This window comes from Artibeus jamaicensis, unplaced genomic scaffold (assembly GCF_021234435.1).
Source record: "Artibeus jamaicensis isolate MK-2021 breed Jamaican fruit bat unplaced genomic scaffold, CSHL_Jam_final contig_519, whole genome shotgun sequence".
Taxonomy (NCBI): domain Eukaryota; kingdom Metazoa; phylum Chordata; class Mammalia; order Chiroptera; family Phyllostomidae; genus Artibeus; species Artibeus jamaicensis.
In genome coordinates this window covers 26465779-26491967 of record NW_026521871.1, presented here as the reverse complement: position 1 = coordinate 26491967, position 26189 = coordinate 26465779, and the positions used below count along the sequence as shown (strand labels likewise).

Below are 26189 nucleotides of genomic sequence, written 5' to 3'. Positions count from 1 at the left end.
CCCAATTGGGGAAATTCTCCATTATTTTTTCAAAAAAGTTTTCCATTTCTTGCTCTTCCTCTTCTCCTTCTGGCACCTGTATGACTTGGATGTTGGGGCATTTCAAGTTGTCCCAGAGGTTCCGAAGCCTCTCCTCTTTTTTTGAATTCTTGTTTCTTCATTTTGTTCTGGTTGAATGTTTATTTCTTCCTTCTGCTCCAGATCATTGAGTCCTGGTTTCCTTCCTGTCACTGTTGGCTCCCTATACATTTTCCTTTATTTCACTTTTTATAGCCTTCACTCTTTCCTTTACTTTGTGACCATACTCAACCATTTCTGTGAGCATCCTGACTACCATTGTTTTGAAATCTGCATCTTATAGGTTGGCTATCTCTTCATTGCTTGATTTTTTTCTGGAGCTTTGACTGCTTCTTTCATTTGGGCCATTTGTTTTTCTCCTGGCACCCTGTTACATAGTAAGGGGTGGAGCCACCCACGTGGTCATGTTGTGGGACTGTATATGGGGGGGGGGGGGAAGGGTCCCAGAGGGAACAATGCTGCTTGCTTGCTCTTGGCCAGCTTTCAGTCACTTCCCTTGCTACCCATAGCAAATTGTACCCTTCTGATGCTGATTCCCAGGTGGGTGGGTTTGTGTACTTTCTAGGACCCTGTGAGTCTCTCCAACAAACTCTCTTGTGAGGTTGAAAGTTTCTCTTGCCATCACAACCCCCGCAAGTTTTTTTCAGTCAGAGGTTTTGGGCTTTATTTCGCCACACTGGAACCCTGGGTTGCATGGTCTATCTCACTTGCCAGTTTTTCTCCCAATTTATCTGCACGCAAATAAATGTGGGACCACCTGCTCTGCCAGCCACCGCCTGGTCTGCTCAGGTCCTCCACCTGCTGCTTTGCCTTGCATCCTCTCCACCTCAGCTGTCCGTCTCTCCCCTCCTATTGGTGTGGATAAATGTTTCATCTTTAACTCCTTGGTTGCTGGACTTCTATATAGTTTGATTTTCTGGCAGTTCTGGTTTTTTAAAATGTGTTGTTGTCTTTCTTTTAGTTGTACAAGGAGGCTCAGTGTATCTACCTATGCCTCTATCTTGCCTGGAAGTCCAGCATGGACTTCAACATGGTTCTGGAGTTAGAATGCCTAATTTGAATCCCAGTTATATCACTTGTGTGTGTGAGACTTTGAGTTAAACTTCAAAAAATTCAGTTTTTTTGTATACAAAATAGGAGTATCAGTATCTTACCTCATATATTTGTACCAATTATATGAGGTAATATATAAAACCATCAAATGTTAACTGTCTTTACATTATCATCTATTCCAAGTTCCTCTATCAGATGGTAAAAGGAGAATGGAGCCAGTTTGAAACCCCTGTAATCTTGCTTTACTCAAGCAATAAAGGGCCTGTAGGTCTTTTTAAAAAAAATTCATTTATCTTTAGAGAGGAAGGGAAGGAGAGAAACATCAATGTGTAGTTGCCTCTGAGTCCCCTGCTGGGAACTGGCCTGCAACCCAGGCATGTGCCCTGACTGGGAATTGAACTGCAATCGTGTGGTTCGCAGGCCCACGCTCAATCCACTGAGCTATGCCAGCCAGGGCCAGGGTCAGGGCCTGTAGGTCTTAAAGGGGCCCCATGCAGCAGCACTTAAAATCTGATGGCTTTAATGAGAAATCAGCAAATCTTGTTACACAACTGAACACTGGTCACCAGAGGAAAAAAGTTGTTTTCCAGGTCATTCATGTGGGGAAGGGTTAAAAAGTTCAGTGTTTCCATGCCTCTAAGTTCTACCTCTTAAGGGAAATCTTCCCTGATCACCCACCCAGCCCCACTTACCATTCCCTCTTAACTTCCAGAGGAAATAGAACCATTCCTGCTAAGACTGAATTATGCACTGTCCTGCACTGGCGATGTATGTTTGTCATGTACATATGATATCTCTAATTACATTTAAGTTTCTTCAAGGGCCCGGGAACTTTTTCCTTCTTCTGAAGCTGACTAGACTAGAACAGATTAAAGCATTTGCATACCTAAACCACATACTAATAAAATACTACTTAACTATAAACATTCTATATATAAAAATTCTAAATTGTTTTCTTAGTATGGATGACTCAAAAATATTACTGTTATGTCTTCCCATTGTTTTTCTCCCCCCATTAAGTCTCCCCCCATTAAGTGCATGTTAGGTTCCTCATCTGCTGTCAAGCATTCCATCTCTCTGTGTGCATGTCTCATGTGTCCAAAATTTTGTCAGATGTCTGTGTGTGTTTTATTAACTTTTCTGTCTCTGGAAATACCTACTATTGTTTGGTTAAGGTCATTCCACCTATGCAAAGCTCACTACTAAATCTCTTCTTACTTTTTCAGCAAGAATGTTATGTCTTCTTTTATTCATACCACTTTTCATTCACTACTTAATTCAAGACTTTTATTCTCTCCTGAACTTAAAATTTTATGATCTTAAGAATGGTTCTTAACCAGGTACACTCATCTTGCAGCTCTTTACTACATGTCATTTTTTCTAGAATATCTTTCCTAATTCATTAAAAGTTTGGCCACTTCTTGTATGTTCCCAGAGAATTTTTCTGGCCAATCATTGCATTTACCATGCTGAACTGAAAACTGTATGCTTCTGTCTCTTATCTGTACTATGAGCTCTTTTATTTAACACCTCATCTTGTGCACTTAGCACAGTTCTTAGGAAGGTGTTTGGTATCCATAAATGTTTTTCTTAGTCCTAAAGATAATACTGGCAGCTCCACTATTGAAAAAAAATTTTTTTTTGTTATTTAAATTCTCTAGGCTTTAGTTTCTTCTGTGTAAAATCTGGATTACTGTGTTAAATAGCCATGGGGATGTAAAGTACAGTACAGGGGATGGAATAGCCAAAGAACTTATATGCATGACCATGGACATGAACAAAGGTGTGGGGATTGCCTGAGGGGGTGGAGGGTGGAGTGGATCAAAGGGAGATAAACTGGGACAAGTATAATAGCATAATCAATAAAACATGATTAAAAAAGAATAATGCTTTGTTCTATTCCTTGTAAAGCAATTTTTAGTCTTTTTTCATATATGAATATTGACCACTAATCATATTTACATTATAATTCAACTCCCCATTCCCCACAATTCATGAGGTTTACGAAACCACATTTGGCCATCACTATTTTAATATACAAATGTACATGATCCATTCAAGTGTTAGCAATGGAAAGTTGTTCTGATATATTTAATTTACTGTAGAGGTCTACCCTCAGCTTACCTGAATCTTTCCTGTATTAGTATGAATTTCTACAGAATAACATACTATCTTATTTTAAAATTTAATGTATTAGAGAACATTAAAATTCTAGAGAAAATTAGAGAAAAAAATAGAGAAAATTAGAGAAATTTTAAAATGTAATGTATTAGTATGGGATCAGTTTTACAAACTACCATAACTATGTCCTTTTTTCCTTTGTGCCTATTTTCCTCTGTTCCATGCTTTTAACTTGTTTTCCTTTTTTTTTTCCATTATCAATTCCAACATTTTTGCCTGAATCTCTCAGTGTGTATCAAATATATAAGGACATAATATGCTTAACAATATCATCTTGCTTCAACAGATTATTTGCCATTATTTAACTCTATACTACCAGGAGAACTATTCGTCTCATACTGTAAAAACAAACTTACCCTCTACTCGTTTCTTGTGAAGTGGGGGCCGTCCTTTTTTATTCCTTACTGAGGAAGTTTTGCTGCTGCTACTTCCACTGTTCACAGACATTCTATCATCTTCACCTCCAGTGACTAATGAATTTCTATAGGAGATGAGTGGAAGCCATACATCTTCCCTCCTTTCCATCATCTGCTCCGTAAGGAACTTTTCAAGGTATGAATGACTAGAAACACAATAGAAGAAGTAGTGATTTTCATGGAGATACTTAATATTTCCAGAACATGAGGCACTCTCAGAAGGACACACTTTTTGCATGTAGCCTCTCCTCGGCAAAACCATCTTTTAACTTGTGAAAATTATAAAAGACAACCATTTAAAGTCTTTCGAAATTGTCTTAAGGTCATACAAAAAATGAAGAAAACATTTATTCAAGAATATCTTCCAAATCTCAGTAAGAATAATGACAGTTTGTAGCACTGAACAACATCCTGCATCATTCCCTTGTCCCCCTCCCTTCACGACAACTGTGTGTTACAGAAACTCTACTCTGAGAGCTCTGCTCTGGGAAGACATGGATAAGAAGATTGGGGGCTCCCTGTCTTTCTGTTTAGAGCTGCTCTTGAAGAAGCAGGCCATCTGTGTGTTATGGATGCTCTATTCTAGACAGCAGCTGGGAGCAATGAGGCCCCATGCCACAAACCCTAACTTGTTGGGTAGTAACCCCTACCCCAGGCACAGCAGGCTAAGAATACTGGGCCCTGAATGCCTCATCTCAGCTCCCTTGTAGAGCAGAAATTCCATAACTGAAGAGCAAGCCAAGAACCAGGGGTAACCCTGGACCCCTGCCTATAGAAGAGGGGTGTTATTCTGGAATGAGAGGGATACTATCCCAGTACCCAGATCCTGTTCAGTGGCATAAAAATTCTGCCCAGAGGCTGAGGCAGATGATATGATGTAGCTTTCTAGCTATCTGGGAGGACTGACTTTATTTGGAATACAGTATACAATATTTCTTGCCTAAGGGTGTTGGCAGTTCTTTATACTATAGGCAAGAAATGAGAGTAGAACAGCCAGAAATTTAAGAGAACCAATACCAAGAGCCCTCCTGGAATGAGAAGGTTGTGCACATGGGTTAAGTTGTACCCATTCATGAGCAAATAGAACAGGGGTGGGGCAGCTTTGAAATCATTCCCTAAACCCTACACATATCTATCAACATAGGGGGAAAAAACCTCACTGCCACAAGTGGCTTAAATACAACCTCCAAACAAACGCTGGCTGAACAATAGGCTGCTCTGACTTAACAGCAACTTCTAAAAAGCCAGGCTTAAAAATAAAAGCACAATAGGCTGGTTTCCAGTTCTGCATGCAAGGAGATTATAAGTTGCCAGTGCATCCTACCAAGTAAAAAGTTGAAAAAAAATAAACTCTTCTTGGATCTATAAGAGAAAAAAATCATTGTGGAGACACAATAGAGGAGGTCACAGCTTACTGGGACAAACATGTGAGTACAAACCCCCTTGGGAACCATTGCTGGGGTAGGAAAACCTGTACTATACAGTTCATGAATTGCTGGAGGCACACTGTAGACAAGTCTGAGAGTAAGGAACTCCAGGGTACCCAGTTATAGGGGAGACCCCCACAGTATTGGAGACAAACTGGTAAGGGACACAGTCAAGTCCAACCCACTCTCCTCATCCTGTTCCACCTAAGGGTAGAACCCCCCCTACCCCCTAGAAGACCATGTGAAGTTCACAGTCCAGAGGCACAGCTCACTAAAAGGCTGCAACCTAATCACAGGACTACACAATGCTCCCCTCCTCCTACACCTCACCACCACATCACTAACTGCTTATTTACAGCAGTTTGTTTTACCCAGTACATCATGTCCAACTATTGAGAACAAATTACAAGCCATACCAAAAGGTAAACACAACTGGAAGAAATGGAGCAAGATCATAATCAGGGCAAAAAGGCCAGAATTTAACTATGATTAATATGCTAACAACTCTGATGGAAAAAGACGAATGCCTTTGATGGCTTGGTAGCAGACTGGACGTGGATGAGGAAAGAATGTCTGAGCTAGAGGAAAGCTCAAAAGAATCCTCAAAAACTGAAAAATAAAGAGATGAAAAAAAACCATTACAACATCTAAGGACTATAGTACAAATGTAAAAGGTAAAATATATGCATAATGGGAATGTCATAAGGAGAAGAGAAAAAGAAACAGAACTATTTGAAATAATGACAAAATTAATATTAGACACTAAACCACAGATACAGGAAACTCAAAAATCCTAAGCAGGAGACTTCCGGCCAGGATGGAGGAGTAGGTAGACACACTGTGCGCCTCCTTGCACAACCAAAATAAAGACAACAAATATTTAGAAACAAGAAAACAAGCAGTACCAAAAGAAAATTAAACTGCATAGAAGTCTGACAACCAAAGAGTTAAAGAAGAAACATTCATCCAGATGGATAGGAGAGACGGAGTCAGGTGGCCCGGTGGAGAGGACTCACAGCAAAGCTGCGGCTGGTGAACCCTGGGTGTGCAAGGTGGCAGCAGGGAAACCCAGTGAGGCGGCAGACTGCAGAGGAGCGCATCACTCAAGGCAGCTGGCAGACGGGGAGGTCCCACATTCCCACGCAGATAAACCAGGCAAAACTGGGGAGCTATACAGACCGAGCAACCCAGGGTCCCAGCACAGGGAAATAAAGCCTCCAAACATCAACTGAAAAGACCTGTGGGGGTTGAGGTTCCAGAAGAGACTCCCAGCCTCACAGGAGAGTTCACTGGAGACTGACAAGGTGCTAGAATGTGCACAAACCCACCCACACAGAAATCAGCACCAGAAGGGCCCAATTTGCTTGGGGGAAGCAGCGGAAGTGACTGCAGTCCAGCAGAGAGCAGAACAAATGCCACTGCCCCTCTCTGACTCCACTCCCATATACTGTGTCACAACCCAGCAACTGGGTTGCCCCACCCAGGTGAACACTTAAGACTCTGCCTCATATGTAACAGGCGCATCAAGAGAAAAAAAATGGCGCAAAAGGAAGAACAGATCAAAGCTCCAGAAAAAATACAGCTAAACGACAAAGAGCCAAGAGATGCATAGTTCAAAACACTGGTAATCAGGATGGTCACAGAATTGTTTGAATTTGGTTGCAAATTAGACACAAAAATGAATGCTATGGTAACTGAAATAAAGGAAAATGTACCAGGAAGCAATAGTGATGGGAAGGAAACTAGGATTCAAATCAATGGAGTGGAGCAGAAGGAAGAAAGAAACAACCAAACAGAAAAACATGAAGAAACAAGAATTCAAAAAAAAAAGTGGGGAAAGGCTCATTTTTTTGAACCTTCAGGACATCTTTATACATTCCAACATCTGAATCATAGTGTTATAAAAAGGAGAAGAGGAAGAGCAACAAATTGAAAACTTATTTAAACATATAATGAAGGAGAACTTCGCCAATCTGGCCAAGGAAATAGACTTCCAGGAAATCCAGGAAGCTCAGAGAGTCCCAAAGAAGGTGGACCCGAGGAGGAACACACCAACACCCACCATAATTACATTAGCCAAGATTAAAATGAAGGAGAGAATCCTAGAAGCAGCAAGAGATAAGAGGACAGTCACCTACAAAGGAGTTCCCATCAGACTGTCAGCTGATTTCTCCAAAGAGACCTTACAGGCAAGAAGGGGCTGGAAAGAAGTATTCCAAGTCATGAAATGCAAGGACCTACATCCAAGATTGCTCTATCCAGCAAAGCTTTCATTTAGAATGGAAAGACAGATAAAGTGCTTCTCAGATAAGGTCAAGTTAAAGGAGTTCATCATCACCAAGCCCTTACTATATGAAATGTTAAAGGGACTTATCTAAAAAAAAAGAAGATAAAAAAGATGAACAGTGAAAGGACAGCAAACTCACAGTTATTAATAACCACACCTAAAACAAAAGCAAACTAAGAGGACAGCTAGATCAGGAGTGGAACCATAGAAATGGAGATCACATGGAGGGTTAGCAACAGAGGAATGGGAGGAGGAGAAGGGGGGAGAAGGAATAGAGAATAAGTAGCATAGACAGTGGGTAGAAAATAGATAGGGGGGAGGGCAAGAATAGTAGGGGGAATATAGAATCTAAAGAACTTGTGACACACGGATATAAACTAAAGGGAGGAGTGGTGGGGGAGGGGGTGTGCAGGGTGGAAGGGAATGAAGGGGGGAAATGGGACAACTGTAATGGCATAATCAATAAAATATTTTTTAAAAAGCAAACAGCTATTTCCTTTACAATTATAAGATCAATAAAATTGATAAGCTCCCAGCCAAGTTAGTTAAGAGATAGAATAAAAAGGACAAAAATTACTAACAGCAGAAATGAAAGAGGACACACCCACTACACAGGACCTATGGACATTGAAAGGAAAATAAAGGAATACTATAAACAACTCTATGCACAAAACTTTGACAATCTAGATGAAGCAGACCAATTCCTTAAAACACACAATTTGCCAAAACTAACACAACAGACAATCCGAATAGATCTATATTCTAGTAAATAAATTGAGTCAACAATTAATAGTCTTCCAAAACAGAAAGCACAAGGCTCAATTGAGTCCACTGGTAAATTCAACCAAATATTTAAGGAAGAAAATATATCAATTCTCTACAATCTCTTACAGCACAGAAGCAGAGAGAATAATTCCTTTTTAAAAAAGAATTATTTACTGATTTTAAAGAGGAAGGGAGAGAGAGACATTGATTTGTTTTTCCAGTTATTCATGCATTCGTTGGTTGATTCTTGTATGTGCCCTGACCAGGGATTAATCAAGGATCAACTCAACCTTTACACATTGGGGTGACACTCTAACCAACCGAGCTACATGGCCAAGGTGACAGAGTATCTTCTAACTCCTCTTATGAAGTCAGCATTACCCCAGTACCAAAACTAGGTGAAGATATCACAAGAAAACTAGAGATTAATATCTTCATGAACATAAATGCAAAAACCTCAATAAATTAGTAAATAGAGTCCAAAAATTTACTGAATTATGTAGACTATATTTAGAAATGTACACCGGAGACCCATATAATTTAAATTAAGCAATGTCACCCAATATATTTAATAAATAAAAATAACAATAAAGATGTTTTCAGCGAAGTCCTAACTTCAAAACTAAATATATATGTATATATCATAACAAAATCCAGGTATGCAAGGCTAGTTCAACATTCCAAAGTTAATACAATCTGTCACACATCAACAGGATAAAAAAATCAAACAATCATATCAATAGCTATAAGAAAAGGCATTTGACAAACTCCAAACCCATCTGATGAAAACTCTCAGTTAACTAGGAACAGAGGGAAACTTCCCCAACTTGTTAATAAACATTTATAAAAGACTATACAACTAACATCACATTTAATGCTAAGAAACTTGAAATTTTTCTATTAAATCAGTTGCAATGCTCCCATAAAAACTTGATGCAGCTTTAGTCATACTGCCAAAACTAGAAAGCAACCAAGATATCCTTCAGTAAGGGGCTCAATAAACAAACTGTGGCACATCCAGACAATGGAATATTATTCAGTGCTTAGAAGAAATGAACTAGCAAGCTATGAAAAGATACGAATAGCTTAAAATGCATAGTACTAAATGAAAAAAGCTGATGTGAAAATGTTACATCCTGTATGATTCTAAGTATATGACATTCTAAAAAAAGGTAAAACTATGGAAACTAAACAATCAGTGGTTGCCAGGGGTTGACGGGAGAGGAGGAAGGATGAATAGACAGAACACAGAGGATTTTTAGGGAAGTAAAACACTCTATTATACCATAAAGATGATTACATGTGTTGTACATTTGTACAAACCCACCAAAGGCATAATACTAAGAGTCGACTGTATTATATTATAAACCACAATGGAATGAAATTAGAAATCAATAATGGAAGGAAAATTAGGAAATTCACAAATATGTGGAAATTAAATAAAAAATTCTTGAATAACAGATTAAAGAAATCACAAGGAAAATGGGAAAATACTTTGAGATAAATGAAAACAGAAATGCAAGATACCAAAACTTACAAGATACAGCTAAAGTAGTGGTCTGAGGGAAATGTATACCTGTAAACACCTAAGTAAAAAAAGTTCTCAAACCACCCATCTCCACCAATACCCAACACCATTCATTCTGTAACACATTATTCTATTTCAGTTCCTGAAACTCCTATTTGCACATTTACTGTTATGTCTCCCTGCATTAGACCATAAGCTTTCTGAGGGCAGAAACTATTGTTCACTGCCTGGCCATATTAGAACAACAGCTACGGAAAAGTACTAGACGCTTACTATTTTTTAACCAAATCTTTCCTTAGAACTATCACTTATATTTAGATAAGTTTTAACCATCCAACTTCCTGTTCATTTAACATATTATAACTGATTCATCTTCCTATCATTTTGTAAAATTTGAGATCCATAACAGAATTACTCTTAAGGTTTCCACTTTTAAATAAAACTTATCCCATCAACATTTTCTTTGAAAACAGCATATTATTCCTTTAACTTGCTACTATAAAAAATAGAAAATACAAAAATATCAATCTTTGTGGAACAAGTAAAAAAATATATAATTACTATAAAAGTGAAGTAGGGTTACATCATGGCAACACTGATGTTCATACATCTTTGAATTGCAGAGTAAGAAATCAATCCCAATTGTTTAATTTAGTCTTGCAAATTCTAGGTATGGAAAGATGAGCAGTCAAACAACTATACAAAGTTTGAAAGAAAACTATAGTTCCTTAAAAGAATCAGAGCCTAAAGTAATAATAATTCTATCTAGATAATTAAAATTTTTTCACAAAATATTTAAAATTACAATAGTATTATGACAAAAGCTACTTCTGCAATGTGCAACTTACACTGTCTTTTTGTCCTGTCGAAGAAGTTTAGAAGAAAATTCACTTAGTACTTCCAGGAAAGCCAGATTGGGAGGTGGATATTCTTGTCCTTTCTGATTTTGGTATTTAAAGGCAAATTCTATGCCATCCCTGAAATATAAGAAAATATTACTTAATTTTCCCAGATAGCTAGCATGGTTCTCTCAATGGGCTAGAATTTCTAAAACAATTAGGACGGCAGCAAAATCATCATTAAAAGTAGTAAAATATGATAAAAGTAGTAAAATCAAATCATTAATGTTAACTGCATGATATATTGCATACTAATATTTACTTTTATTTTTTACAGTAGAAAACTATAAGTTGTGAAAAGTAATTGCAGCTCTGTGCGTTTTTGTAAGGTAAAGTCTTTTGTCATTCAGTTTTCAGTTATGAATTGAGGCTGACCAAATCAGTACTGTCAGGTTCCTGCAACATCTTCTCACTGATACACCAGATAAGAATACTTTGTTAAACTTTAATTTCTATACTTCATAAGATAAAAATGAACAGCTTAATTTTTTCAAATTAAAAAATGGTCTCCTATTGAGAATGATGAGATGAAAATCTCTAAAGTTTATATAACTTAAAAATTATATAATTCAAAAAAATGGGTCAAATAACAGTTATTTTAGTTAAATTCCAGTAAACCAGATTCTTTATAATAGAATGTGTTTATTTAGCTCACTCACTTGTGAAGTGTGGCAACTGCTTCTCGTGTCTTGATTTGGTCCAGTCCAAATGTTAGGGCAAAGCGACGTGCCAATTCTTTAATGCCACTGACGTGGGCAGATGTCCTATCTAGATTGGGACCTTGCTCTTGAACAAGTTCATTAAACAGCTAGTAAGAAGCAAAAGAAGAAGAAGAAGAAAAAACTACAGTTAAGAAATATTTATTTACTGTTAGAATGATAGAATTTTAAAATATTTAATAGGCATATGGTAAAATATGTATTTTTCCTCCTTACGTTTAACTGTAGCCACACTGTTCCTTTTCTCCAAGTCATCTATTACTAATTTCTTGAGATCATTTTTATGTTATGTGATTAAATGCAAACAGGAATTTATTTCTTTTTTACTTCTTTTTTTTTCCCCCAATGTGGGGGGAAAAAAAGAAGTAATAAAGGTGTGTGGTTGCCTCTCACACTGTCCTATTGGGGACCTGGTCCACAACCCAGGCATGTACCCTGATTGGGAATTGAACCGGTGAACCAAAGGGTCGCCTTTTCCAGTGAGGGTACATGCCTGGGTTGCAGGCCAGGTCCCCCGTTAGGGGTGACCAAGATGAAACCAACCTATCTCTTGCATGTTTCTCTCCTCTTTCTCACTCCCTTCCCCTCTCTCTAAAAGTAAATAAATAAAATCTTTTAAAAAATGCATTTGGGGTTGGGAAAATGGAGTATGTTTATAGATATGTACTATGTATTCATAAACATCTAAATGTTCTTTTTATTGTCATTTTCATAGGAATGGCAATGTATAGAATATTGGGTTGAGAACTTTGTTTTTTCACTTCTATCTTAGACAAAAACACTGTAAAGAACCATTTGTATTGAATATATATGGGGCTATAATTTTTCTCACCCAATAACAAAATAAACAAAAAGTTCTAAGCTGAGTGGAGAGCTTTTTAAAATTACATATACCATTATATATATGTGCCAGAATAGAAAGAAAAAAATAAAACTTTGGAGTACTAAAGATCACTCCCTTTTACCTACTCAGGAATTTGGCTGCTGTCCATACTCCTCTATCCTGTATCATTAACTATTCTACTAGATACATGCCCTAACTTCTTAACCCCATCTTCTCCACCAGCCTCTAATTTCTCTCTCTCTCTCTCTCTCTCTCTCTCTCTCTATATATATATATATATATATATACATATATACACACAATATATAAAATATATATTATTGTTCAATTACAGTCGTCCCCGTTTTCCCCCATTACTTTCCCCTGCCTTACCCACCCCCCACCTCCATACATACAATCTATTTTTTCTGACTCTCTTCATGGCAAAGATCTTGAGAAGTACTGTTTGCATTTTCTTCACTTCTTCACCTCCCAATCTCCCACTTCACTCTAATCACCCCATTCAACTGAAATAGCCTGTCTTCTATTAATTTTGTTGCCCATTTTTTTCGGTTTACTCAGCAACAGACTGGCCTGGCCTGAACTGCCATGACTAAAACCAACGGTTTTTGTAGAGATAATAAAATTCATCAACAGGTAATTGTTTACCAATTGTTAAACTTTAAAATGAATACAAAGAATATATTTCATTATACAAAATTCAAAGGACATCAAAGTAGAAGTTTTCTTCCCCCCACCCCCAACTACATAATATTCTTTTTCCAAAGGTAGAGTGGTAAAGTTCAGAAGTTTTCTAGACTGGTTCAGAAACATGACAGATTTCATATACAAAGTTTTCATATTTACATAAATGGCAACATACTACATATACTTTTCATTTAATGTCCTATCTTAAAAATCTTTTATCTACGTCAGAGAATCAGTTCATTTAACCATTCCTGTTAATGGACATTGAGACTAATTTCCAATTTTTCAAATATTACAGAAATTGCTGCAATGAAACATCTTTTACATATATAGTGCACACTTGCACATATCTATATAGATACCTAATAGCAAAATATTATATATATATACCTTGAATTATGAAATATACTGTAAAATTATATTGCAAGAAGACAAAAGCAATTTCATAAGGAGCCTTTTTTCTCCTCATCTTTTTCAATCATAGGTATTATCAACCATTTTAATTAATACCAGTATGTTCAGCAGTAATAAATATCTTCCTCTTTTAATTTGTACTTTATTAATTATTAATGAAGTTATGCCTCTTTTCATGTGTTTATTGGTTTTTAAAATTTCCTCTTCTGAAAAGTGGCTTTTCCTATCTCTTGCTCACTTTCCTATGAAATTTATACATATTTTCACTGATATGTAGGATTTGTGATATATGATTTAAAATACTTTCCCCCAGCCCTAACTGGTGTGGCTTAGTGGGCTGGGCATCATTCTGCAAGGTGAAGTCGCTGATCAATGTATCTCTCACACATCAATGTTTTCCTTCCTTTTTCCCTCCCTCCCTCTCCCTCTAAAGATAAATAAAATTGTTAAAAAATATTTCCCCCCAAATCATCTGTTTGTTCACTTTGTTCAAAGGGCTGGTTGATGATTAATGCATTTAAACTTATATATATCATCAATTTTTTACTTTGAGACTTCTTTCTTGAGAAAGAACTTCCCCACTCCAGGATATAAAAATATCCTATTTTTCTTACAAACTTTCAATTTTTAACATTTATATATAATCCACCTAGAAGTTATTTTGGGTACATAATAGTTTTGTTGGGTACATAACTACTGCCCCAAAGATACAGTCAATTGACCCATCATCATTTGATGAATAGGCCTAATCTTTTCCCCACTGATATGAAATGAGACCTTTATTATAGACTAAATACAGACACACATACTTATGTACCCCCAAATCTCTGTATTAATTTACTAGGCATTTATTAGGAATTTATTTTTGCAATATAGGTGACATGTTTCTGTATTTTTCTTTTTAAATATCCAATTTGGCATTTCATCTTGTCCTAGAGTAGATGACCTTAGGATTTCATCTACTTGAAATATGAAGTACTGGATTATCTTCCAAAAGAAAAGATGTATAACATGTCTTTGGACCAGAAAGTATCCATGGTAATACATTTATGTAATGACTTAATTTAAATGAGGTAAGATATCTAACATATACTAAATACAAGGGAGTGCTTAATATATTAATGCTACTTTTCTCTTTCCTTTCAAATTTCTTACCTGTTGTAAACTGAGAATGAGGGTCTTGGCACACTGAATTTTATCAATCTGCCTGGTTTTACTCAGTGTTTCCTTAATAATATCACCATAGTCATTATAATACTGTGAGGAAAACAAAGAAATAGTAGTTTTAAAATTATTGAAATTTTATGAAGAAAAATTATTGAAATTTCATGAGATAAAGAATGGGTTGGTGGTCCTGGTCAAGTTACTCAGTTGGTTAGAGCCTTGTCCCAATACATCAAGGTTGTGGGTTTGATATCACATCAGGGCACATGTAAGAATCAACTAATGGATGTATAAAGAAGCAGAACAAATTGATCTTACTCTCTCAAATGAAACAAAAAGGAATGGGTTGGTGAAAAAATACGTTAGTAACTTCATCTTATAGTGAGAATTCGAAGATTTTTTTTAAACTTAAAGGTATATACATTTGATATTTAAGATTATGACATAACTAATAATTATAAAACTAAAAAACTGGTAATGCAAAGAGTGGAAGAAATAATATAGGGTCAAGAGAATGTCTCATTGTTTATAACATGGACTCAACAGACACTATTTAAAAGGTGACAAACCAAGAAAAAGACTTTGGGAGGAACTTCCTGAAGAACTAAAATCAAAATAGTTAAATTTGCTTAACTCTGGGAAGTGGTCCTAAATAAAGGGGAAGGGCAGATTAGGGTAACAGACTTACCTTTTCATTTACTACTTTGTGCACTCACAACCCTAAATGTGTCTATATTTTACTATTATAACATAACATTATAAACAATTGACATCTTCTCCAATAGTGACTGAGAAAAAAGTTAATGAATTTCTTTATAATTCAGTTTTTTTTTAAATACAGAATTTAAAATATTTTCCTCGGGAGTAAATAATTAGGAAAAGCTTTATTTGAAACCATTAAATCTGGATGTTATTTTCAAGCTAAAACTCAACCCTATAATTTTATGTGAAGAAGTAGTATATCAGCCAGCCAACTAAATTTTTATAATCTTCAAAAAGGAGGGTATACTTCCATGATATGAGCTGCAAAGAAGGAAAATTAATTAAAAAGAATCATCCTTTAAGTGTAATTAAAAACAACCTCAATGTAGGAAAAAAGAGAGAAGGACATATTAATATACTAAAGTGGTTCAAAAAGCAGATCTCTAATAAATTCAGATTTGTAATGACCACATAGAGAAATGGGGCAAAAACACACATAACTAAGACAGCATTATAGGACAAAGGGTAGCAAATAGCTAGCTGTTAGAATACTCACAAAAAGATTACATCCTATAATGATCAGAGGTATGCAAAAATTTGTGAGGATGATAAAAGTTTTGGATCAGACTCACATCTTGACCCAATGCAGTATCGCTAAGGGTTGAGAAGGATAAACCATGATAAACTCATATTCACCAATCCAAACCCTGTTTAGATATTAGTTTAGAAAGCCTTCTCTGGTTCTCCTCACTTAAATTTTTCTCTATATCCTGTGCTTGCTTTATAATTTGTACATCTGTCAGTACAATAATTATGCTGAAGCTTTATAGAAAGAGCTAAGCTTTACGCCTAGACAAACCTAAAATCAAATCCTGAGATACACTTTCCTTTTTCACACAACCAAAAGAAGGACAACAAAAAATTTCAGAACAAAAAATAACCAAAACTCATAGAAAATTTGAACTGTATGGTAGACCAACAACCAAGGAGTTAAAGAACAAACATTCATCCAGTCCAGTAGGAGGGGAGGAAATGGGCAGCCAGAGTGGGGAGGACTAGCGGCAAGGTGGCAGTTGGTGGACCAGGGCAGGTGAGGCAGCAGCTGGCGGAGTGGTCAGTCCCACATTTATGTGTGGATAAGCAGGGAGGAACAACTGGGGAGCGAGACAGAGCATGTAACCCTGGGTTCCAGCATGAGAAATAAAGCCTCAAAACCTATGAGTGAAAAAACCTGTGGGGGTTTAGGTGGCTGGAAAAATTCCCAGCCTCACAAGAGCATTGGTTGGAGAGACCCATAGGGTCGTAGAATGTACACAAAACCACCCACCCAGAAATCAGCACCAGAAGGGCCCAATTTGCTTGTGGGTAGGGGAGGAACTGACTGAAACACCACCAAGAGCTGAGCAAGCAGCATTGTTCCCTCTTGGACCCCTCCCCGACATACAGCGTCACAACACAGAGACCTGGGTTGCCCTGCCCTGACAATTACCTAAGGCTCTGCCCCACATACATAACAGGTGTGCCAAGACAAAAAATTTGACCCAAATGAAAGAACAGATCAAAGCTCCAGAAAAAAATACAACTAAGTGATGAAGAGATAGCTAACCTATCAGATGCAGAGTTCAAAACACTCCTATATGGAGACCGTTCTGTGTGGTATGGGCCCAGACAGGACCCATGCCCACAAATACGTTCTTCCATGGGGAATCAGGCCTGCAGTGTACCTAGGCTGCTTTGAGACTTGCTTTTGCTATAACTCCCTCACCCTGAATTGAGGCAGAAAGTGCTTACTGTAACTTCCTAAAGTCTGTGCTAAACCACCCCAGTATGGAGTGTGACTGGTTCAACCACTTTTCCCTTTGCATTTGCAAATATCCTTCTGTGATGTGATAAACAGCATCAGCTCCTTTGTTTTCTGTAAAAGGTAACCACCTAAAGGGAACCTGTGCATAGTAAATGAGGACTATCATGTAATGTGCCCAGAAAAGAAATAAACGGTGGTAATGGCAAGGGCTGAGGCTTTTCTCTTCTTGAAAAAAGACATGCTGTCCCTTTTCCTCCACAGGACTCAGTAGTCTGTGTGAATTTCTCGTGTCTCATCTATAACATGGCAGAGCCCACAAGCCGGGGTCCATATCAGTAATGAGGATGCTCACAGAAATGTTTGAGTATGTTTGCAAAATATAGGAAAAAGTGAAGGCTATGCAAAGTGAAATAAAGGAAAATGTACAGGGAACCAATAGTGAAAGGAAGGAAACTGGGACTGAGATCAATGGTTTGGAACAGAAGGAAGAAATAAACATTCTATCAGAATAAAATGAAGAAATAAGAATTCAAAAAAATGAGGAGAGGCTCAGGAACCTCTGGGACAACTTAAACATTTCAATATCAGAATCATAGGAGGCCAGCAGGAGAGAAGGAAGAGCAAGAAATAGAACTTCCCTAATCTGGCAAAGGAAATAGACTTCCAAGAAATCCTGGAAGCCCAGAGAGTCCCAAAGAAGTTGGAACCAAGGAAGCACACACCAAGGCAAATCATAATTACATTACTCAAGATGAAAGAGGAGGAGAGAATCTTAAAAGCAGCAAGAGAAAAGGAGAGAGTTAGCTACAAAGGAGTTCACATAAGACTCATATTTGAAATCATGAAAGGCTTACTCCAAGATTACTCTATCCAGCAAAGCTTTCATTCAGAATGGAAGGGCAGATAAAGTACTCCCTAGATAAGGTCAAGTTAAAGGAGTTCATCATCACAAGCCCTTATTACATGAAATGTTAAAGGTACTTATCTAAGAAAAAGAACATAAAAACTACGACAGTAAAATGACAACAAACTTACAACTATCAACAACAGAGCCTAAAAAAACAAAGACAAAAACAAACTAAGCAAACAACTAGAATAAGAGCAGATTCTCAGAAAGATTATCACATGGAGGGTTATCAGCAGGTAGGGGGAGAATGGGGGAAAATGTACAGGGAATAAGAAGCATAAATGGTAGGTACAAAATAGACAGGGGGAGGTTAAGAACAGTATGAGAAATGGAGAAGCCAAAGAAATTATATGTACAACCCATGGACATGAACTAAGGTGGGGGAATGCTGGTGGGAGGGGGGTAGAGGGGAACAAAGGGGAGAAAAAAATGGGATAACTGTAATAGTATAATCAATAAAATGTATTTTAAAAATAAAATAAAATAAAAATTTTTTAAATGAAAACCCATTTTTGCTACTTTAATATTTGTGTGACCCATCTGAGCTTTAATTTACTTATTTCAAAATGGTATGATTTTCTACCTCACAGGGTTCTGTAATTAACAAAAATACAATGGAACCTTGGTTCTCAAACTTCATTCTGGAAGGCTGTTTCAGAAGTTATTTGTTTGAAAACCAATCTTCTTTGTTGCCTGACAGACAGGTGTGTCTGATCACACAGGTATCAGCATGAAAGGGTTGTTGGGTTGAGAATCAAAGTTTTGCTTGACACCTGAAGTTTGAGTGTATGTAAAAGCCTTAGAACAGTGTCTCAAATATAAATGCCACAAACAACATAAGCAGCCACTCATTATTTGATTATGTTTACATTTTAGTTTCTGTATTAATCTATAAGCTCCTTAGTGCAGAAATCATGTCAATCGAATTTCTGGCTACTAGTACAGTGCTCATCACATTGCAGCTGATAGCAAAATATGATGAATTAGTTATAGATTATACCTAAACATGGACAAAGACACGAGTGGGTCAATGGCACACAATATTCTGAACATGAGAAAAATAAAAGTGTCTCTGACATGAGAATAAGACAAAAAAAAGTGTTCTCTCTTATGTGGGCCTATCAGGCTATATATTAGAGATTTTTTTAGCACCTTTTTTTTAGGGAGTCAGTACCAAAATAGAGCTTTTGGAAAGAGGTTTGTCAGGAAGGTAAGTATCTACCAAAATCCTGTCATGTGAAGAATGGATTAAAACACTTCAACATCTCTTTACCTCTCTTAGGAAGAAAAATCCAAACTTCCCATACAGCATATTAGGTCTAACTTGTTACTTTCCTTAAATCTTATCTTTGGTTCTGTTTACATAAGCAATCTATGGTGCTGTATCAAATTACCTGCATTTCCCCCAAACAATTCATATTCCTTTATGATGTTCATGAAGTTCAATCAGCCTACAAGCCCTCCCACTACTTCCTTGTTTGACTAATTTATGCTTCTTGTCTCAGACTTAGTTCAGAAGTCACATCTAAGCAGTTCCATTAATCTTCACATTTCTTAAGAGTTGGGAATCCACTTTATATATTTCCAGGAACCTGTATACATACCTTTACTGTACTGTATAATGCATTTATTTAATTATTTGACTCCCTCCAGCTTTAGAATGGAATTAGAGGAGACATTTTTTAAAAAATCTTTGTAACTTTAGCTCCTGGCAGGCAACATGGTACACAGTTGGCATACTTAGCCCATTTCTTCTACAGCTTACTTCTATTTCTGACTTTCTAAATAAAGAGAATACATGGCCTTATGAAAATTTAAAAAACCTCTTTCATATAAATATGAAGAACTCATACCTTATAGAATTGATATAATGGTATAGATAAGAGGCTCATATGAAAGACAGAAACTTTAAATACATCAGAACACCATCAATAGCATTATATATAAAAGCAGTGAATGTTAGCATGTCACAATCCTTTCCTTCATTTGTAATTATAAATTTCTCTGCCAATTAGATGAAAGGAGAAAAATGAGAATATAAAAAAAATACCTTCATGTAGTGTTTAAAGATGTCTGCAGCTGCATGCATGTCAACAATATCATAAATGATAAGTTTGCTGAAGGCAGCAAGTAGATTCCTTCTTTTATGTAAGGCCTCAATTTTATTTGCTTCATCTTCTTCATCACCCTCTAAACACAGAAAATAAACTGAGTATGAACTTTATCCAAAGTAAAACAATGTAAAAAATATGTATAATAAAAAAATTTATATGTTTACAAAAAGGTACAATTCTGTTCCAGGTAACATAAAAAATGTTAATTATGTTGACTACTTTAGGGTGCTATACTTAGTTACACATTTATCAAATATCTGATAGGCACTAAGGTTCCTATTTTCTTGAAGACTCTCACAGCAAAGATTAAAATAAGCAAATCACATATAAAAATATTATTTTTATAATATTTTTGTCATAATACTGTTGTTTATTTATATTATTAATGCTGTCTTATTTCAACATCCTTATGTGCTAATATATTTCCATGGAGAATAAACCTCTGAAAATTGTTATGCCAAAGGGAAGAATTTTCTTTTAGAAAAATACATGGGGAGTAATGGAAAATATATGGAGAACTTAGTTTTCAATGCTTTTCTTAAACATGGTAACAATATCAGCTGAGAAATAAAATATATTTTGCAAACCATATTATATACGTATACATTAAAAAGAAATAAAACCAACTATCAAATACTTTCAGAACAAGTAGGGTTTCTTTCTCATTTTTTGAATGCTTAGGCCCTATTGGTTTGTCTATTTCTAGTCCTAGGAAAACTTTCTCCACAAGGCTCCAGATGATAACATTTAGCACATTTATTTCAGGCTCTGTACTGACCCTCTCATGCATTTAAAAAAAAAGATTTAATTTATTTCTTTTTAGAGGGAGAGGAAGGGAACGAGAAGAGGAGGAGAAAAAGAGAGAGAAACATCAATGTATGGCTGCCTCTCACGTGTCCCTCTTTGAGGACCTGGCCCAGAACCCAAGTATGTACTGTGCCTGGGAATTGAACCAGCAACCCTTTGGTTTGCAGGCCAGCACTCAATCCACTGGGCCACACCAGTTAGGGCTCTTACGTCTTGACCTGCCCTTATTTGGAGACAGTGTTCTCTCTTCCCATCTTCAGATTCATAAAAAAGAAAAACAAAACAAAACAAACTTATTCTCAACTTCTTTTTTTCCTCTTTCAACTAAATTGGTCCTGCTGTGAAGCATCAATAGTTCTGAGAAGTTGAAATCTTTGCTCTGACTGATGTGCCTCAGTGGGTTGGGCATCATCCTGCAAAGCAAAAGGTGTCTGGTTTGATTCACAGTCAGGGCTCATGCTGGGATTCAGGGTGCCCTTATGAATGTTTCTGTGGCACATGGATGTTTCTTTCCCTCTATTTCTCCCTCCCTTCCCTTTTCTGTGAAAATAAATAAATAAAATCTTTTTTTAAAAAGAAAAATCTTGGAAATCTTTTTGCTTAAGCTAAGTAGCAGATAAATTTCATCTTTTGAGATTAATATGGACTCTAAATGAAGATACTTTGTTTCATAGTCTAGTATTTTCTAAGATGTTCTGTTAAATAAAGAACATTCTAATAGCACCAAATAAATCAGCGGATCAGATATGCCACAGATCTTATTTTAGAAAACTAATTCATATATTTCACAAATAACCTATAACTTATTTGCGATTATTTATATTTAGTCTAATTTTGCTAATTATCACTTGCAAACTTGGCACAATTTTGACTGGTGAGGTTTGATGCCTTTCAGCACTTAGTACCTAACAGTTACATTTTGTTAATTTAAGTAATATATGATTACCACTCAGAAACAGTAACTCTGATGCTTTCCTTCAGAAAAACTGCGAACCTGGATTCAGCTCAACTAGAAACAATATCTATATGTACATTTTGCACATGTGTGAAATGAAAAATATATACAATTATTCATTACAGCAAGAGGAGACTATACTGTGTGCTGTTTTTTGTTTGTTTCTAAATCACACAAATGTATTAACAGGTTTTTTAAAAAGAGAAATTCTAGTAGTTTTTAGGATTGAGTTTGAATTTTTTCTCGTATCTTTTTGGGGCCAGTAAAACGAGATCGATATTGACAAGATGATAGCTACAAATACCCATGCTCTGGTTCTCCTCATCTTGGTCAATGAAAACATGATCCATCACAAAACTGAGGAGTTCAGATTGGAGTCCAGTATCTGGATTAAACACCAAAGGCTGAAGCCCCTCTCTGCCACCTGTCATTAATTGGTGGCTAAAAATCATCAAAAGGTCACAGAGTAACATGAAAGCCTGGAATACAAAGGAAATTCATCAGTAAAATATTGCTACAACTGCAAATCAATGTTAATGAAAACATGCTAAATTCAATACAGTTCAATAACAGTACCATAAGTGAAACTTTGGGTATTCAAATGATAACTATTTAGTTTTAAATTTCTAAACTTAATAAAATTAAACATTAGTCACATTAGAAATTCCTCTCCCCCCAAATAATCTATTTATTTTATTTGGTTATATTAACTCAAACAACTGATCAAGAGATTTTGACTTAAGATACAGTGAGTTAAACTCAACTCTGGAAATATGAAATTGATATAATAAATTACAACAGAGGTTAGAAATCAATCATATACTGATTAATCAAATACTAAGCGTAAATCTTAAAGTGTAGTTCCATAAATTATAATGCAGTACTGTAAATCTGTAAGGTACTATATTTTGTATTATTTCTTAAACATCTAATGTAAAAAAAAAATCTCTAGCCCTTCACATAAAAACCAGTATCTAAAAGCTTCCCAACAAAATTAATCATTTAAGGAGACTGTCACTGCATTTCCCTAAAGAGAAAGTATCATAGTTATGTTGCCAAATTTGTCCTATTTAATGCATGGTATGAAATAAACCTGTCATCAGTTTATTGTTACCTCAAAGATTTTGCTGGTTATTGAGGGCTGTGATATTTCAAAACAATCCACTCACCCCCCTTAAAAAACTGATTTCTATGGGAAAACACAATTTTGGCATACATCTGGAGACTGCCATGTACTATCCACCTCCAGCAAGAATCAGACTGACTACACAACCATGAAATACATAAAGATATTTAGAAAGAGAGACACTTAAAAAGTGGAGCATAAACAGAATCTAGGAGGAATTTTTTTTTTTTAAATCAAGGTCACAGTTTCAGGTATCACCAAATAGTGACACTACAAAAATAATGAATTGTTGGTTTCAATGTCCAAAGCTTGAGAATTTTAGATAGCATGTGGTGTTCAGAACATTAAGAGAACAAGATTTAGGTAAGAGCATCCATTCTCATTTTAAGTTAGATGCTGATAATTCAATAAAGAAGAGACCCATATAACCTATTTGTAATAGACTGCAAAGGATAAGTACTACTGTACAATTTCCAGGGGTGCCGAACCTGCGGCCCATGGGTTGCATGTGGCTCAGTATGGCTATTAATGTGGCCCAACACAAGATTGTAAATTTACTTAAAACATTATAAGATTTTTTTGTTTTCATTAGTGTTTGTGTATTTAATGTGTAGCCCAAGACAACTCTTCTTCTTCCAGTGTGGCCCAGAGATGCCAAAATGTTAGACACCATGCTAGACTAATACTCTTTTTCCAGCCCATCATCATAATAAAAAACAGTATGGAAAAGGTACATTCTATTTTCTATTAAACTTCCTAATAAAAAACAGTAAAATAGTTGACAAATTCACTTAATGAAAATGGTATTACCTTGGGCTCTACTTTGGCCCTCTTTGGGGTACATCCCTTCCCAAGGGTAAGGGCTCTGTTGGACCAATGGCGTATGTTCACCTGTACCCTTACTTCTATACCACTGTCCAGGTACAAGAACTCATGGGTTCCTTGCCTTAAACGACCTGATTCTGTTGCCAGAGCCTGCACAGGCTTCTTCCATAGGTCCACTACATCCCCAGTGTGCATACTCCTAGGTCACAGGTGGTCAAGAAGGAGATGTTCTTGGGGGGGTAGTGATGCTGATAAGCGTTTGGACATGCGGGCTCAAGTGTTCACATGCATGTGTGAGAAGTTATTCCTAGTATGGAAAACAGCTGAAGGTGAAATGAAAAATGGGCAGTTCACAGGCCAGATGTCCAAGTTCTGGCACAGAATTATTAGGAGTCAAGAGTTCTATTTTGAACCCAGCCTTCCAGTTCATTATGTCAGCACACTTGTCAAGGTAAAAAAGACATGTAACAGGTTTATTAGCTTGCTTTGTAACTTAAATATTCAGGTATTTACACTCTTGTCCCAGGTCCCATTAACATTAGGGAATAGCTTTTATGGTAAGAACTTCAATAAAAAACATCACACCTTCTTACATGTTCTTCAATGCATCTGGGTTATTTTTATTGCGAGATCTTAACTAATAATTTCTTACCTGTTCCTTCACTGGAGTATTAACATTAGATAGGCACTGTTGGCAAACAGCCAAAAAGGATTTCACTGTTTTCCTCAATACCAACAAATCCTCCTGTAAGACACATTTAAATTTGCAAGCATGAATTACAGTATCCTAGAAAACTAATCCAGAATAAATAATAAATGGAAAAGAGCCAAATTGGCTTCATGTCATGGAAATTCATAAAACCAAATGTATTGTTGGGATTGAAACCACATAATTCCCTAGTTATCCTAATGGAAGGGGCAACAAAATTGATAATCCCAAACAGTTCTATTTAGTTATGAAATGCTCAGTATGATTTTCTTCAACATTTTCCTTTATAAATATGGTTTACGTAGGCTGATATTAAAATTGTTAGTCATTCCCACAATACATATTAGCTGGTAGGTTGTAAGGTGAGGGAGCACAGCAGCACACTGAAAAGATCAATTAAGCAACAAATCTGTAATGAGTTTCTACTATTCTCAGCATTCTGCAAAATGTCAAGGGAAGACAGATAACTTTAAGACAGTGCCCATGTCCTCAGAATTAACATCCTAGCAGGAAGTCAGACCAATTACAGAGCAAGTGTTCAAATTTTTTTCATATTAACTCTAACAGAGAGATAAGCTGGAGGGACCTTTATAGGAGGATGGGCTTTAATCTAAGATTGGATGGGTGAACAGGATTTAAGCAGATGGCCATATAATATGCGATAGAAAAATTTTGAAAAGTATATAAGAAAATCTAAAATTTTCAAGTATCTATAATATGTCAGGCATTGGTTTGAGGGTTTACTGCCATATAAATTAATATTTACATCGATTAGGAGTAGTCATTATTAGCAAGGGTTTGAAACCAGGGCTGTCTCTTGTCATATCTCATATTCTTATCACTTACTAATGAACAAGACACATACAGATAATTCAGTATTGTATCAATATTTAAAATAGTAATGAAGAGTAAATGAGCAAAGACAGATATAGAAATCACTTTTAAAAAGTATTCCATTAAACTAAAATTCCTTCAGCTAGTCTTTTACACAGATGACAGTACTAAATCCTTTTTGGGACCTTTGTGTCCTAACTAAATAATGACACTTAAAAATTATATACATGTTTCCTTTTGCTAATGTGACTGCAGTATTCTGGAAGAAGGAATAGCTCATCTTGTGCGAAGTACTAAAAAAAACTACTGCCTTGTAATCCTTGAATATTCCTTATAGACCAATATCCAATAACCAACCTCAACATTCCTTCATCTTCATTAATTTAAAAGATACACAATGCATTAGATGAAATTTATAATGAACAGAAACAGGCAGCTGAATTAGAATATAAAGAGTGCTATGTTGGAAATCCTGAGTCAAAAGTAGTCATAGATGGTTCCCAAAGAAGATCACATGTAAGTTGAGTTTTGAACAACTACTAAAAATTATCTAGCTATAGAAAAAAGTGTTCCAGAGGGACACTTTTGGGTGTCCCAAAATGGACATAGAATGGAACTTTTTGTATCCATTTTGAACACAGAATGTTCAAAAGCCTGGAGGTGCTTTTGAGAAACTGTTAATTTATTGTAGCTGGGGCATAAATAGGGAGTCAAGTAGCAAGAGAGAAAACTGAAGAAGAAAACAGGATCTATTTCCATTTAAATGAAAGACCACGAAAAATATCATGTTAAATCATTTGGAAATTAGTCTGATGGCAAAGAAGCACTATTGCAGAAGAAATTTTATCATTAGAGTGCTACAATTTTGTGTAAAAAATCACCTTCTCAGCAAAACACGAGAATGATGTGGAATACAGAGGCAAGTTAATAGTAGATATAATCTT

General features: G+C 36.1%; 1 protein-coding gene across 3 annotated transcripts in view; it reads right to left on the bottom strand.

Moving 5' to 3' along the window:
* The window catches only part of STAG1 (stromal antigen 1), a 388204-nt gene that overhangs the window by 9821 nt on the left and 352194 nt on the right, over positions 1-26189 (bottom strand). For all 3 annotated transcript variants that reach the window (XM_053669339.1, XM_053669338.1, XM_053669340.1), the window contains 7 exons: positions 24355-24447; positions 22056-22230; positions 19926-20065; positions 14454-14555; positions 11294-11442; positions 10584-10712; positions 3669-3874 (listed from right to left, as the gene is read on the bottom strand). In XM_053669339.1, the coding sequence (XP_053525314.1) occupies positions 3669-3874; positions 10584-10712; positions 11294-11442; positions 14454-14555; positions 19926-20065; positions 22056-22230; positions 24355-24447 (994 nt within the window). The remainder of the gene's footprint in view (positions 1-3668; positions 3875-10583; positions 10713-11293; positions 11443-14453; positions 14556-19925; positions 20066-22055; positions 22231-24354; positions 24448-26189) is intronic.